Here is a 14,656-nt window from a genome sequence, read left to right as displayed (position 1 = left end):
TCTTTAGGTTCTATGCTAAACTTCTTCATTTGTATGGCATCCAATCTCACTAATTAAAATTCTCACTAAACATGGATGAAACAACCCTCTTTGGTGACAAGGTAGAGACCCCTAAGTCAGAGATAATATCATCCTCTCAACCAGTTTGTCTATGTACCTAACTCAAGTTTCTAATATCTCTTAGCCTACATAAGAATTTAGTAGTACCTGTATGATTTTATACTCGTATTTGGTGTGTGAAGACAGAAAATTCATGAGCAATCCCATGTCATGGGTCAAGGTGCATATTTAGTAACTTGAAGTAGTGTATCAAGATGCATGGGATAGGATGCAAAAATGTCAATACTCAAGACCCTTCAAACAGATCAACTAGCAACACAGTCACAGTAAATGTACACAAGTTTTGTCACTTAATTGGACAAGTCCTTATTCCCATTACTGGTCAAAATAAAACAACATTGAAGTTTGGCATACAAAGACTGTATATCACATTTAAGTAGTTTCTTTTTCTCTCAGTATATCAAGTACCACAAAATGATTTGGTTATGAATATGTATGTTAATGACATAAAATCAATATTACAAACAAAAAGCAAGAAACATTATTTGATTATATAGCTCTTGAAGGTTTCTCTAATAATGCAGAGAGATAGACCTCATCCTTTGATTTAGGAGCAATAGCCCACTTGTGCTTCTTGTATCTGAACTGCAGAAACATGTACATATAGTCATCCAGATCTTTTCTACTGCAAAAGAACCGGTCAATCCATAGCAATCCTCCCGGCCTTAAAACCCGATCCCAATCATACAAAATAAAATCCAGCAGCAGCAGGTCAATCCAGCCATCCATAAACCCAGATGTATGAATTAAATCCATAGTGTTATCAAAGAATGGAAGGCGTTGATTCAATGTCACATACAGAGGGATCAAACCTCTTAGTGCAATCATCTCATTGAAAGGAGCCCCAAGGTTCAAAGCAGTTGAGACAATTGTAACATTATGTTCTCTCATTCTTGCAGCAAAAGTCCCTGTACCAACACCAAAGTCCAGACCTATCCTTATCTCCCCAGGCTTGATTGTCAAAACATCATTTATCAGTAAATCCACAGGAAGTGAGCTATTAGTCACCCATTTTAACTTTTCTTTCTCCATCTCAAAACAACCTACACACTTAGAATAACCTCGCTTAGGATTCTTGCTCGATAAGCATTCAAAGTTCCTGCACTGGTAATTGCTCCACCTTACATTTCTGCCATCTGGTGATCTCCATAGAGATTCATTGATTGGATATGGCTTCTGGTAAACCTTGGAGGCCCTTGTCAAGCACCGTCTTCGGGGCAAAGGATCACAACCATTAACCATAAGCTTCTGAGCTAGGTTCCAGTCATCATTACAATAAGAACCAATGTCATAACCCATATACTCTTCCAATTCTTTCTTATATAACACACATGCATGCCCAATTGTGTTGTGTATCCTCTCTGTCCCATATATATTAATCTTCCCAGTCCTATTCTCCTTTGGGGTTATGTACTTCCTAATTTCCTCAATCACGAAAGTGTTAATCAAAGGCTCCTCCTTCATTGTTGAGTTCCTAATCCCTTCAACCTTAGGTAGCCGAATCTGTCTAAGAGCAATGTGGGCGCCATAAAGAGGCCTAATTACCTCCTCTTCCAAATACTTCTTATACTCCAATCTTGTGATATTATTTCTATCCAAGGCCTCTTTGTGTTTCTCCATTTCTTTAACTTCCAACTCAAGTTTTTCTTGCAAGCTTTCCATCCTATCTAGTACTTCCCCAACTCGATCAGACAATGCTTTTATGTCAAAACCATCATAATCATCCTTCTGACCATAGAATTGGCGGCATATATCTTCATTGCGCGTGAAAAATCCAGCTGAGTAGAACCTTACGAGACTTAACAAGCTTACTATTATAACAAGCCCTCCCAATACAATCTGAAGTGTACCCATTATTCTGCCCACCCTACATTTTCGAAAGCATAACCTCCCCATCCTTAATAAAGAACAATGCAGGGGGAATTTCTTCTCACCAAGAGCTAAATTTACCACCTCTTGTTCAGAATTTCAACCTAATAAAAAATCAATACTTAGTATTCATGAAAGTAACTGAATTGAACAATAAAATCTTCAATATACATTGTGACACTTGAAACTAAAACCTCACTCAATTTGAGACTAATTCTGCTAGCTAGTTGACTTATTACATAAAACATAATGTTCATAGGTTTTATATTTTTAATTTTCCTTCTATTTTCCCAGCAATCAAAGAAAATGGAAATACAAGAGCAAAGAAAATGCAACTGAGTTTTAAACTAAATTACTAATATTAAAAAAAAAAAAAAAAAACTGAAAGTTTCATTATCAAATTTCAAACATACCCAGATAAGGATTTTCAGAAACATGAATCAAACTGAAGCTTGAATCACTCTTTCTTTGCATCTTCAACCTGTTAAGTTGATAAAGATCACACATTTTTTTTTTTACCAAAACTTTCCAAACAGCTCCTTCTCTACTTGAAACATCAAAATGCACTCCAAAATTTCCCTCACCAATGCTTCACATACTTTTTTAGAATCTCTCACTAGAATTTCTCATTATAAACTCTTTCTCTATGTTTGTGTAAACAGTAATAATAATAATAATATGATTAAAGAACTTTTCTTTAACTTATAGAACTTCAAAAATACTCCAGAGTTCACCATGATGCAGATCTAAATCTAGCTTGGACTGTTTTTCCAATGTGCTTTAGAGCTGGAAAATCGTGAAAACCAAGCTTAACAAATTTAAATATATACAACAATTTGTGGGTTTAATTAATTGAAGAAAACAGATTGCTTATTGGCCAAGAGGCCATGTAAATGCACGACTTTCGCGAAAATGAATTATATTTTATTGGAGTAAATTGAGAAGATTTATTACGTTTATTTTAATATAATATATAATCAATGAACTCCGTTGACTAGATGAGAGTAAGTGCCATGCATTTTGTAGATGAAGATTGGTCAGCTCAAACTGCGGCCACTTTAATACGTGTGGGATAAGTCTTTTCTTGCTTTTTTTTTTTTTTTTTTTTTTTTTTTTTCAATTAGATTTCAAAATGTAGGATTCAAATCCTCTAGATTTCCTAGGATACTCTACCAGTAGATTTCCTTAAACCTTAACCACTCTTTAATGATTTAATGGTCAAGATTCTGCCATGTCAGTATTCCACTAACAATATTCTTAAAATAATAGAATATTATTGCAAACAAAACAATTAAGATTATTATTAGTGGAATGTTGACATGGTAGAATCTAGACCATTAAATCATTAAAGAATGGTTAAGATTTAAGGAAATCTATTTAGTAGAGTGCCCTAGGAAATCTAGAGAATTTGAATCCCAAAATGTAAATCTTAGTCCAACCTAAGTTCGTGGAAGGAGGAGTAAATAATTTCTATTTGTGAGGGTAAAAATATTTGGCAGTATTTATTGTGTGTGCAAATATACACACCGTCTTTCCATAAAAAAAAAAAAAAAATATATATATATATATATATATATACACCGTCTTTTTTTTTTTTTTTTTTTGAGGAAAATATACACATCGTCTAAATACACTAAAAACGTGTATTTTTGCAACATGTGTAAAACAAATTGTGCACTAGTTTTTTTCTAATATTTTACAAGACCTCTTCATAGCATTGGTCCCACAATTTTGTGAGATGATGATGATCTTATAGATATCTCTCCCCACGAAGGGAAGAAAGAAAAAATAAATAAAAATTGTCTACCTAAACTTTTTTTTAAATTTTTGGATGTGACCTAAACTATTTTTTATTTCACAACTATTGTCACGTTTGTTTGGACTTTGGAGATTTCTTCTCTATCTCTCTCTCAAAAAAAAAAAAAAAAAAAAAAAAAAAAAATATATATATATATATATATATATAGAGACCGACGGTCTATATTTTTAATTTTAACAATTTTATTCTCATTATATTTCTTATAATGGACTTTAATTCAAGTTTTAATATAATATATAAGAACACCACTTAATAAAAAAAAGTTTAAACTTATAGATGTAAGCTCATTTTATATTATATTTAGTTCTCAACATCCTTACTTTTTCTGCATATGAAACTTCTACTCATACCAACTTTTTATTCTTGTTTTTTCTCTCATTTTTCCAGATTTATGGATTAATTGCTTCTTTTTTAATTGTTAAACAATTATATACTCCTGTCGGTTCTACTAAAAAGAAAATTTAAAAAAACAATTTTATCCTCATAATATTTTATGATTAATATTCTAGCATTTTGTTTTTAACTGTTTAGTAAGGGTTTATTTGACAAATCCAAACTTGAGAGTTGAGACCACCAACTCCTTTATATAATAATAAAAATACACTATAGAGTATAGATTAGCTCGACCTAGGATGGTCTTGCAAGCCTAACTTTCACCTTAAGAAGCGTTATCCTAATGATTTATAAATTCGTTAGAAAGATATATATTAACCTTTAATCATTCATACGTTGCCCCAATAGCCCGATGATTCTCAAAAGAAATGCCCTTTCCATCGTTCAATGCTTTGAGTTATAAATATTAATTAAAAGTATTCAGGATTATAAAAAACCATTAATACTATTTACGCAAAAGGGCTGCGTTTGTTTCAACCTAATTTTCAGGTAAAAACATTTTCTATAAATAAATTATTTCCAAGCCTTTGGTCGAATTCCAAAAAATGTTTCAAAAAATATTTTCAAGCATCTTGCTAAGTATTAAAAAAAAAAAAAAAAAAAAACCCTACAACCTTTATTCCAAAATCAAACCAAACCTTTGAAATCATAGAAGACATTAGCTCAAATCAAATCCCAATAATCGACCCAGCCCAAGAAATCACAAAATCAGCTCAAAACAGCCATAATGATAAAATAAAACCTAATAAATCACAAAAGCAACCCAAATCCTAAGAAATCACCAAAATCGATTCTCCAAAAATCCACAAATCTTATCTTCATCCCAACCACCATGTGTTGTGGCTGAGTCACCTAAAATACCTAAAAAACTTCCACGACCGGGGAGGAGCTTCAATGGTAAATGAATAGAAATAGTTCCTTTCTCTCACTTTTTTTGGCTGTCATATTGTTTTGTTTGCTACATTTAAAATGTAGACCTAATTTTTTTTTTGGTGGTTGAGTTTATGATGGGTTTATACTTTATAGTCTAAAATCCAAAACTTGGATTTGTAAAAATCAGATTAAATTTCTTTATTTTTGCAGTTTTTGGCTTACTTTCATTAAACAATAATTTTAAGTAACCAAATAATTTTGACAAAAAAAGTTATATGTGCTTAGATGGAAAGCTGTTAATGGTAACTAAAAAAATGATGTTAATAGTAGGACAAGTTGAAAATCATTAAAAATTTGTCAACTCTCAACTATTGTAAAAATTGTTGTGTCTGTAGCATTGTTCTTGATTGAAATTGTGTTTATTATTTAATGTGATTTGGCAGTTTACATGGCATCCTAGCTAGCATCAATATTAATATTTAAGGGAAATTACACTTTGCCTACCTGTGGTTTAAAAATTGGCACTTTATCCATCTAAGGTTAGCTCTATTTATCTTCCGTTACCCCCACCTTTGTTAAAAATAAGGGTAAATTTGTATTTTTATTATCCTTTTATGTCACTCTCCTCTCAAAACATAAAAAACTAAAAAATTTGGGGAAAAGAAAATCTAAAAACTAGGTTTTGTAAAAATTAAAACCTAACTTTTACTTCTTTTCATGTATCAACTTTTATGCCTTTCATTTCCCTAACTTTAAATTAATTAGGAAAGAGAAAGAAAGTATTCAAGGAAATAATATAAGGTTTGTGGCTATACATTAATCATAATATATATATATATATATATATATTTTCTCAAATTAATTAGGTTTTAGCAATAAATTTTAATGATGATTTGTGTTATAGTTTTATTTATTTATTTATTTTTATCCATTAGATCTTTGGGGGCACTGCCCCAGTAGCACCGTCCCTTCAATAATTAATTGATTTTACAAAATATTTATAAACAAATTAGCATTTAGCTGTTCTATTAGCTAGAGGTTTGAAGGAACATTTTTCTTCTTCTGCAGGTATAACGATGCTATAAATTTGCTGAAGCGGTTGCTAAATTGTTTTACTTGTGATGGAAGAAGAGGATATTGGACCCTAAGGTTGTCAATTAATTTGGAGCACACCGCGTATCCCAGTGAGAGGTTAGAAAAATGAAGATAAATCGGACATAAGAGTAATTAACGTTAATCTTTAGAAATTATAATATTATGTTTGCCACCACCTATTTAAATTGAATTATGTAAGTTCATAAGAACATGCATTTTGATTGAATCGTTACTAAGGAGTTCCTCTCAAAAAAAAAAAAGCTAGGGAGTTGGGTTAATAATATGAGATAGTTACCCGTCAAAGTGTTTCTCAAAACAAACCCGGACAAGAGAGCCTATTTTGACACAATATTAAAAAGTTAAGGACTAAATTGACAGATTTAAACATTAGGGATCATTTTGAAATATAAAACAAATGTTATGGGCCAAAATGATAATATAAATGAATAGTAACTTCTCATATTTGCATTATAAGGGTATCCCTCGTGCTCTCTATTTAGAGGCTTAGGATATAGGGTAAGTGAAGCATTTTGTAGTATATTTTTCTTCTTGGGGCAATTATATTATTTGTAACACCTAGAAAATAGGTATAAGGTTAGGAATTATGTACGTAATCGTTCCTATTCATTTGTCGGTTTTTTATTGTCTTGATTTTATGGTGTTTGCTTCCCAATTTCTTCCAAAGAGCAAGCTTAATTTGGTTTGACCCAATAGTCCGGGTATGGAGTATGGACCTCACAAATGATAAGACTCAACTTCGTGTGAGAGAGATGTTATATGCTACTTATACATTTGGTACCAGCGGAGCTAAGCTTCACTTCTCCCAGCATTTATCTATTTATTTTATTAGACACCCATCTCGTATAGGGTACGTGATCTGTTTTGGCATCTTCAAATGCAACAAATAGTACTAGGTTTTATCTTTTAGAGGTCAAATCATGTTTTTATCTACAAAAGGGCTTTCACTCTTTAGTACAATACTATAATGAATGTGAGTTGTGTTTACTTAATAAAAATAATCTTTAATTTTTTTTTAAAGTATTGATTCTTTTCATTCATTCCAAGTATATTAATTACTCAAGTTGAAAAGAGCAAGAAAACAAAATAATTTATAGAGTTGAATATAGAAGTTATCCTAAGTCGCAACACGATACATAGTGAATGTACTCTCGAAAGTTCGAATGGATCTGAACTTAAATTTGTACTGCCGTCAAAATCGAAACATAACTTTGTCCTACGTGTAGGCCTGGCCTCGACATGATATTATCGCTTTCACGTAATTATATAGCGAATGCACAAAATTTCAAAGTGAATATAGTGACCCTAGTTGAATATTTCAGATGCCTGTAGACTGTAGTACAGTATGGGCGATCGACTAGGCGATTGATGTTTTGGCTTGGCTATGAATTCTAGCTACTGTGCAAGTTATTCATAAAGCTACTTTATAAGACATAATTTTTTTTTTTGTTTTTTTATATTGTACTTTTAATGTAAACTTACATGGTATATTGTAAGCATTACATTTACCCTTTTTTGTGTATCTATAATGTAAATCTCTTTAAGAAATCAAAAATTCACATCTTTAAGACACTTTATTTGTTTTTTACACTCAATTAAATAATAGTTTGTCAAAAGCCTTATAATTTAATTGGCATCTCTCATGCACAAAGTGATTGAAAGTCTAAGTATTTTAACATATACACACAAACCATTATGTATGTGTGTGTTAAAATACTTAGTATTTTCCAAAAAAAAAAGTGATTGGAAGTCTAGGAGAAACAATGGTTTGAGTTGTGGATTAGCAACATATTGTAACTATTTTAATAATAAATAATGGTTTAAATATACATTTGATCCTCAATTTTTAAAGTCAATTTTGGTATAAAAAAATGTATACATTTATTCTGTATTCTTTTTTAAAACGTTGGAATGCTACTCTTGCTATTATTTGATTAACAAAAATGAGTAATGTTAGAGGTACAATTTTTTTCATAAAAAATTTTACAAATGACTAATATGATGAGTGGTTATTGATAACTGGTAAATAAAAAAGTGATATTAATGACGGACCTAAAAAAAAACTAATAAGAAGCTAGTTTCATCAACAGTTTGTGACTGTAATATTACTCTAATTAACAAAAATTGTCAAAATATTTTTTTAATTTTTCTTTCATTTTCCGCCACACTTTTTTTTTTTTTTTTAAATTTTTGCAACCAAACAAATTTGAGAAACAATTCAATATCAAATCAAACAAACAAGGAGTGCAAAGTCCTAATTTACTATTGTTAATTTCCAAGTGGAACTGTGCAAGTTAGTCCTTTCAAAAAAAAAAAAAAAAAAAAAAACTATGCAAGTTAGTAAATTAGAACCTGTGTCATATGTGGGCCTCATCCTTCTTTGCACATCCACCACGTCATGTGGGGGTCCACAGTGTATCTTTTTTTTTTTTTCGCCTTTCAAGTCGGCACATACTTACTGTACAGGTCTGTTTGGAATTAGTTTATTTTATTAAAATTGAAAATTTTTTGTTAAAAATATTATAGATAAAGGTAAAACTTAATTAAAATAGTATAGTGAGACCCACGAGCAGTACTAAAAAGTACAATGAGATTTATAAATAGTAACAAAAATAAGTTGAATAGTAAAATAAGTTGACAAAATTAATCATACCAAATGGACATGAAATTTGTTTTTTTTTTTTTTTTTTTTTTTTAATTGTATGAGTAAGGATTCCATGATTTTCTTTGTCTACTTAGATCTCTCTCGTATAATCATTTTTGCTTTCATGAGTTTAATAGCAAGAAATACTTCTTCTTTTTCCCATTAAAATTAGGGATATATTAAAAAAAAAAAAGAATGGGTTGGGTTCCAGTTAACTCAATTGGTAAAGTTTTTAATAGTTGAATAAGAAATTTGAAGTCCAATCCCTCTGCCTACACCAAAAATCGATTGGTGTATTGGTTTAATGATAAAGAACTATCATTTGGAGTAAATGCCATAAGTTAAAACTTTTTCTAAAAAAAATATAAGAAACAATGGGACTTAAAAGAAACACCTAAAATAGGAATTCCAATGTAGTCCCAATGAAAACAATTCAAGCAAAAAATCTGGGACAATTATCATTAAGTATTTTCCTATCCTTTTTTTTTTTTCAAAGCAATCCCTCTTCTATTGTAGACGTGCTTAATTCTTCTTGCCATTGTGAAACTCAAGCTAGAATCAGAATTGGGGAAATGTTTAGCGGTAACTAGCAATTTCATAATAAGCAAAGAATGGGACTCAACTAAGACTCTTTTAAACCCTTGTTTCAAGCTAATAGTAACCCCAATTTAAGGGCCCATAATTCAAAACTTTGGCATGTCAATGGCATGGGATATGCAAGTAAAATTTGTTCAATATGATCGGCAAGCTCAAAAGACGAGGGAAAAATAAGATGGTTAGAATTATGATTAAATTTATTATTTTTAAACAGCTTAAATTTTTTTAGATAATGGGTAATTTATCAAAAGATTAAATCAATTAGAAACAAAGAAAGATCAAATTCCTTTAGGGGCCCTTGACTATGTTGTGGAGTGGTTTGCAAGGTAGCCAATAGTACATCAAAAAAAGAATGGTTTGGCTATCTCCTATAGGCCACAGGAGGCCTAGCTTAAGTAGCTCTCTTCCTCTTAGGAAAGGATAGGGATAGCCCTCCAAATGTGGGAACAAATTGTGGCTTATGACTTGAAGGCAAAGTATGAGGGGAAATAACACAATTTTTTAATGTCTACCATACTTTTCCAAGCTAGATTCAAAAGAAAAGCATCACTATTTGTACGACTTACGGACTTAGTCTTATTCCGAAACCCACAAGCCTTTTCAGTTTAGTGACTAGACCAAAAAATACTTGCTAACATAGAAACATTATTTACCAATTTGAACTCAAATTGCTCAAGTCACAAAATTTATCACCTTTAATGTTCAATCATAAACCTTGTTTCAATGCATCTACAATGCGAAAGAAGCATAACATTTTTCATGCCAACAAACAACCTCTGCACCTGTGAATCATGATCCATTGATGTTAGTTTCTTCAAATTTAATGAACTTTAAAAGTCTTGAACATTACTTTGAAAGCCTCTACAAATCATTATTTCCAATTCTTCATAAATATAATAAGCTTGTTGGGAATTTTAGGGGAAATTAATGGAAAAACCAAAAATTTGAAGTAGGTTTAAGGGCACAAATCAATCGTTTTCTTTAAGATGATATTTTCCCTACTCAATTGAGTTTGGTAATTGATTCCAAGTAAATCAACTTAGGAGTACAACCAAGGTCTAGATTCTACATGTAACTATCTTGAAGAATCTTGTGAATTTATTTCTTATGGTGGGCAAAAACTTTTGTGCTTTTAAAAGCCATAAAATCTCTCAAAAAACTATAAATAATTGAAAAAAATATTGAGGAGTACAATATTGCTTGAATTTACACTAAGTGTAACCAACCCATATATAAAGGGAGAAAAATGTATGTATGTGTTTATATATTTATATTAGGTGTAACAAACCCATATATGAAGGGAGAAAAAAATGAATGTATGTGTGTATATCTACACACACACATACATACATTTTTTTTTTCCAATTAGGTGGAAGATATATATAGGTATAATTTTTTTTTAAATTTTTATTTATTTATTTTACAGTTACACCTAAAGGAGAAATATTTGTGGAAATTAATTTAATTAAGACTTGCCTTTTAGGTTACTTTAAAAAATAATAGAAAAATAAAAGTAAAAAAACCTCCTCTACTGAAACTATATATGGTAAATCAGGGTCTCATTTCACTCCCTCTCACAATCCTTTCCGTTCTTATTCCTTTCTTACTAATGAATTCCTGTGTTGCTACATTAGAGCAGAAGGGAGTCGCTTTGATCAGAAAAACTTGTAATCGTTCTATATAGGAGAAAATTTGCATATCGATGTTTGAGTTTAACAAATGACACACTTTCATATCTAAGTGTTCGACAACACTAGCGAAACCACTAACCATACATTGTGGTTGAACTGTTAGACGTTGTGGAGTCTAATTGTATTTGATTTTAATTATGACCCGACTCGAAATAAAAGTGCTACTGTTTTAAATAAGATTTTTTCTAAGACTTAATCCATGGAGAGGAAGTTAAATATTGTCTTGTATAATTGTTTTCTTTAGTGCATTTTTTTTTTCTCTATTTTTGCATCTCACAAAACTGAGAATTTCGTGTATCTTTCCTGCATTAACATGAAAGAATGTCATGATAATTACAACTTTGCAGTCTTTGAAATTTCTCAAGCTTTCGATCTCTTCGATAAAGGTTATATGGTGATGCATCTAGGAAAGTTGGTTATGCCAACGAAGCCGCCTTTCTCTGTCGTAAAAGTGGCGTGCCACAATTTGCCGAAAGAAATAATAAGGTTGAAAAATTCACTTTACGACATAATTTGCTTTTGTATCCCATTCCTCCTAAGTGATTGTTGTTGACAATAATTTGTGGAGTTCAATATATATCTACTTCTGTTTGCCAAAATATGCAATTTTTTTTAATAGTTCATAATAAAAGTGGTGGGCAAATTTTATTTTATTTTTTATTTTTTGGAAAAGGGAAACAAAATTTCATTAATGAATATGAGCAAAATCAAAAGACAAAGCTTCCAAAGCAGGGGGAGGAGAATCCTCAATCCAAAAAACATCCTCCCGAATATGACGCACATAGCGAGCTAAAGAATGAGCCACAATATTAGCTTCTCGTTTTACACTACTAATGGAAAACCAAGTTAACTCCATCAACAAAGCTTGAATATCCATAAAAATATGCCCCAGCCGAGCCCCACTGAAATCCTTCTTTGATTATGTAATACGATTGTTGTGGAGTTTTTCTGTGTTTCTAAAAGGACCTTATATTTGTTCATCAAATTAATCTCAAGAAACTTCAATCTCTCCTTAATTTCTAGGGAATTCTTTATACTAGTTCTCTAAAAAAGGAGGATTTGTTTTATTTTATGTTTTTAAGCATTCAATTGTTGGAGGAGGGACAAATTTGAACCTAGATTGTTTTCGTTAGAAGCACTTGTAAAAAGTTGTAGCATCTTTTCATTTCTCTATTAGAATTATGATGAATAAAATCATACTTCTCTGGCTATCCATTCCTTTTGAATTCATGTGTTTCTACATCAAGACAAGAGAAAGGAGTCTCTTTAACCAAAGAACCATGATTAGCGTAAACAAAATTTGTACATGAGTGTTGGGTCAAATCTATTAATTGGGTTATATTTATGTATGTTGGCGCACACGTGATAAAACCAAGAGAATCAATGTCTACCAAAAAAAGGTGTTTTAGCTTGATAAGAGAAATAAAATATTTTGGTATCGATTAAATGAAAAAAATTATGCGTAATAGATAAATAGAAACATTCATCTCACAATTTATAGGATGATCACGTCCAAAAACCTTTCATATATATAAAAGAGGAACTTTATATATACGTTAGTTTACTTAGTTACATTCCACTAAACTACCAATCTATTAATTCATCTTTATTTATATTTTTTCCTCTATTGGATTTCTGAAATTTTGTAACATTCAAATGCCACTAATCTGCTAAGTGCTAACCCACTAAGTATGCGTTTGGATAGAGTTATTTCTCCGTGTCTGTTTTTTGTTTTTTTTTTTTTTTTTTTTTTTTTTTTTTGGAGATGCGCGTTTCTCTAGCTCTAGGCACGAGGTTCCGTACACTGTTCACAGGACCCACAAACATTTTTTTTAACAAAACTTTCATTAAAAATAGGTCCCACAGTACTATTCACACATTTAAAAATTATTTTGCTATAATGTTTTCAGTTTTCAGTTTTTAGCAAAATAAGCAGTATCCAAACACACCCAAATTTATTTATTTATTTTTTCGCATAACTAAACTACATCTCAATTCCGCTAATTTCCTTGCTTGCAAGCCCAAACCAAACGGGTAGGATGCTATTATGGTATCACTCAAATAAGATATATATATATATATATATATATATATATATAACACATCTCTCCCCTCTCGTTCATTTTTTTTATTCATCATATATTGGATTGGTTAGATGTTGGAAACTTTCTATAAGCATTCAAATGTCAATAAACTACTAATCCATTAATTCCTTTTTTTTTTTTTTGTGTTATATGGATTATTCCTTTAAACAAAAAAATTTCTTATGTAACGAATATATAAAACATTCATATTACCAATATATATATATATATATATATATATCAACGAACCCAATATATGTGTACCATAGGAATATTACAGGCATCGGTTGCATGCTAATAAAGTATCAATATACTATAATTCTTCTCCTTTTTTTCTCTATTGGATATTGAGAAATTTGTGAACATTCAATACCGCCAAAATTACAAATCCATTAAATTATTTTCATTTTCTACTATATCAGATTATGGATTCTTTGGATATAGCACACTCTATAAGCATTCCATCTCACTAAAGTACTAATCCAATATTATTTTTTCTTTGTCCTCTATCACATTTTTCAAATATTTATTTTTTTGAATAACTTGATATCTCTAAACTACTATTCAATTCATATTTTTTATGCATGTGTTTGTTATATGAATGACTCCTTTAAACAAACCATTATATATATATATATATATATATATATAAGTTGGGTTCAAGTTACACCTAGTGTAATTTAAAATAATATTACACTTCTCAATATTTGAATGTGAATTTTAACAAATTCACCACTAGATTACATTATCTTCATACATTCTTCATACTTATAAAATTTCAAGATGATTAGATATCCATAGTCATGTTATCAATCAATTGTTTAAATTCAAGTTGTTATAGTTTAAAATAATGAGTAAAATATGAGATTATGGATTGAATGGTAAATAACAACTGATTGGCATAAATATTGGTATGCATGTTATGAACATATAATCCAATAGTGTAATTTTTTAAAAATAAATTCAATAACAAGTTATTAGGTGGTATAATATTACTTAGAGTTACACTATGTGTAATTTCTTCAAATCATTGAATTGCGAAATTTTTTTTAAGCATCCCATATCACTAAACTACTAATCCATCAATTTTTTTTTCTTTTCTTTGTAATATATTAGATTTGTAATATATGGGAACCTCAGTAAGCATTCAATATTTTTAAACTACTAATTCATTAGTTTTATTTTTTTTATTTTTTTTTATGTGTTATTATATGAATGATTCTATTAAAATAAAATATATCTTATTTAACGAATATATAAATTATGAAACATTTATCTTAAGAATCAAACTATGGACCCAAAATTAGAAAGAAAAAAAAAAATTGGACCCTATACATATGTTCGAGAGAAGTTTTACATTCATCAGTTCCATACCACAAGACTACCAATCTACTGAATTCTCCTAATTTTTTTTTCTCTTTATTGGATATTGAGAACTCTGTTATCATTCACT

General features: G+C 30.1%; 1 protein-coding gene across 1 annotated transcript; it reads right to left on the bottom strand.

Moving 5' to 3' along the window:
* Positions 1-535: 535 nt before the first annotated feature.
* LOC126717002 (probable methyltransferase At1g29790) lies at positions 536-2,763 on the bottom strand. Its single transcript, XM_050418139.1, has 2 exons — positions 2,403-2,763; positions 536-2,093 (listed from the first exon to the last, which is right to left on the bottom strand). Exon 2 carries the CDS (start codon positions 2,014-2,016, stop codon positions 610-612), a length of 1,407 nt encoding a protein of 468 aa, XP_050274096.1. The 5' UTR covers positions 2,017-2,093; positions 2,403-2,763; the 3' UTR covers positions 536-609.
* Between the last annotated feature and the right edge of the window lie 11,893 nt (positions 2,764-14,656).

Source organism: Quercus robur, chromosome 3 (genome assembly GCF_932294415.1).
Source record: "Quercus robur chromosome 3, dhQueRobu3.1, whole genome shotgun sequence".
NCBI lineage: Eukaryota > Viridiplantae > Streptophyta > Magnoliopsida > Fagales > Fagaceae > Quercus > Quercus robur.
This window is presented reverse-complemented; position numbering and strand designations above follow the sequence as displayed.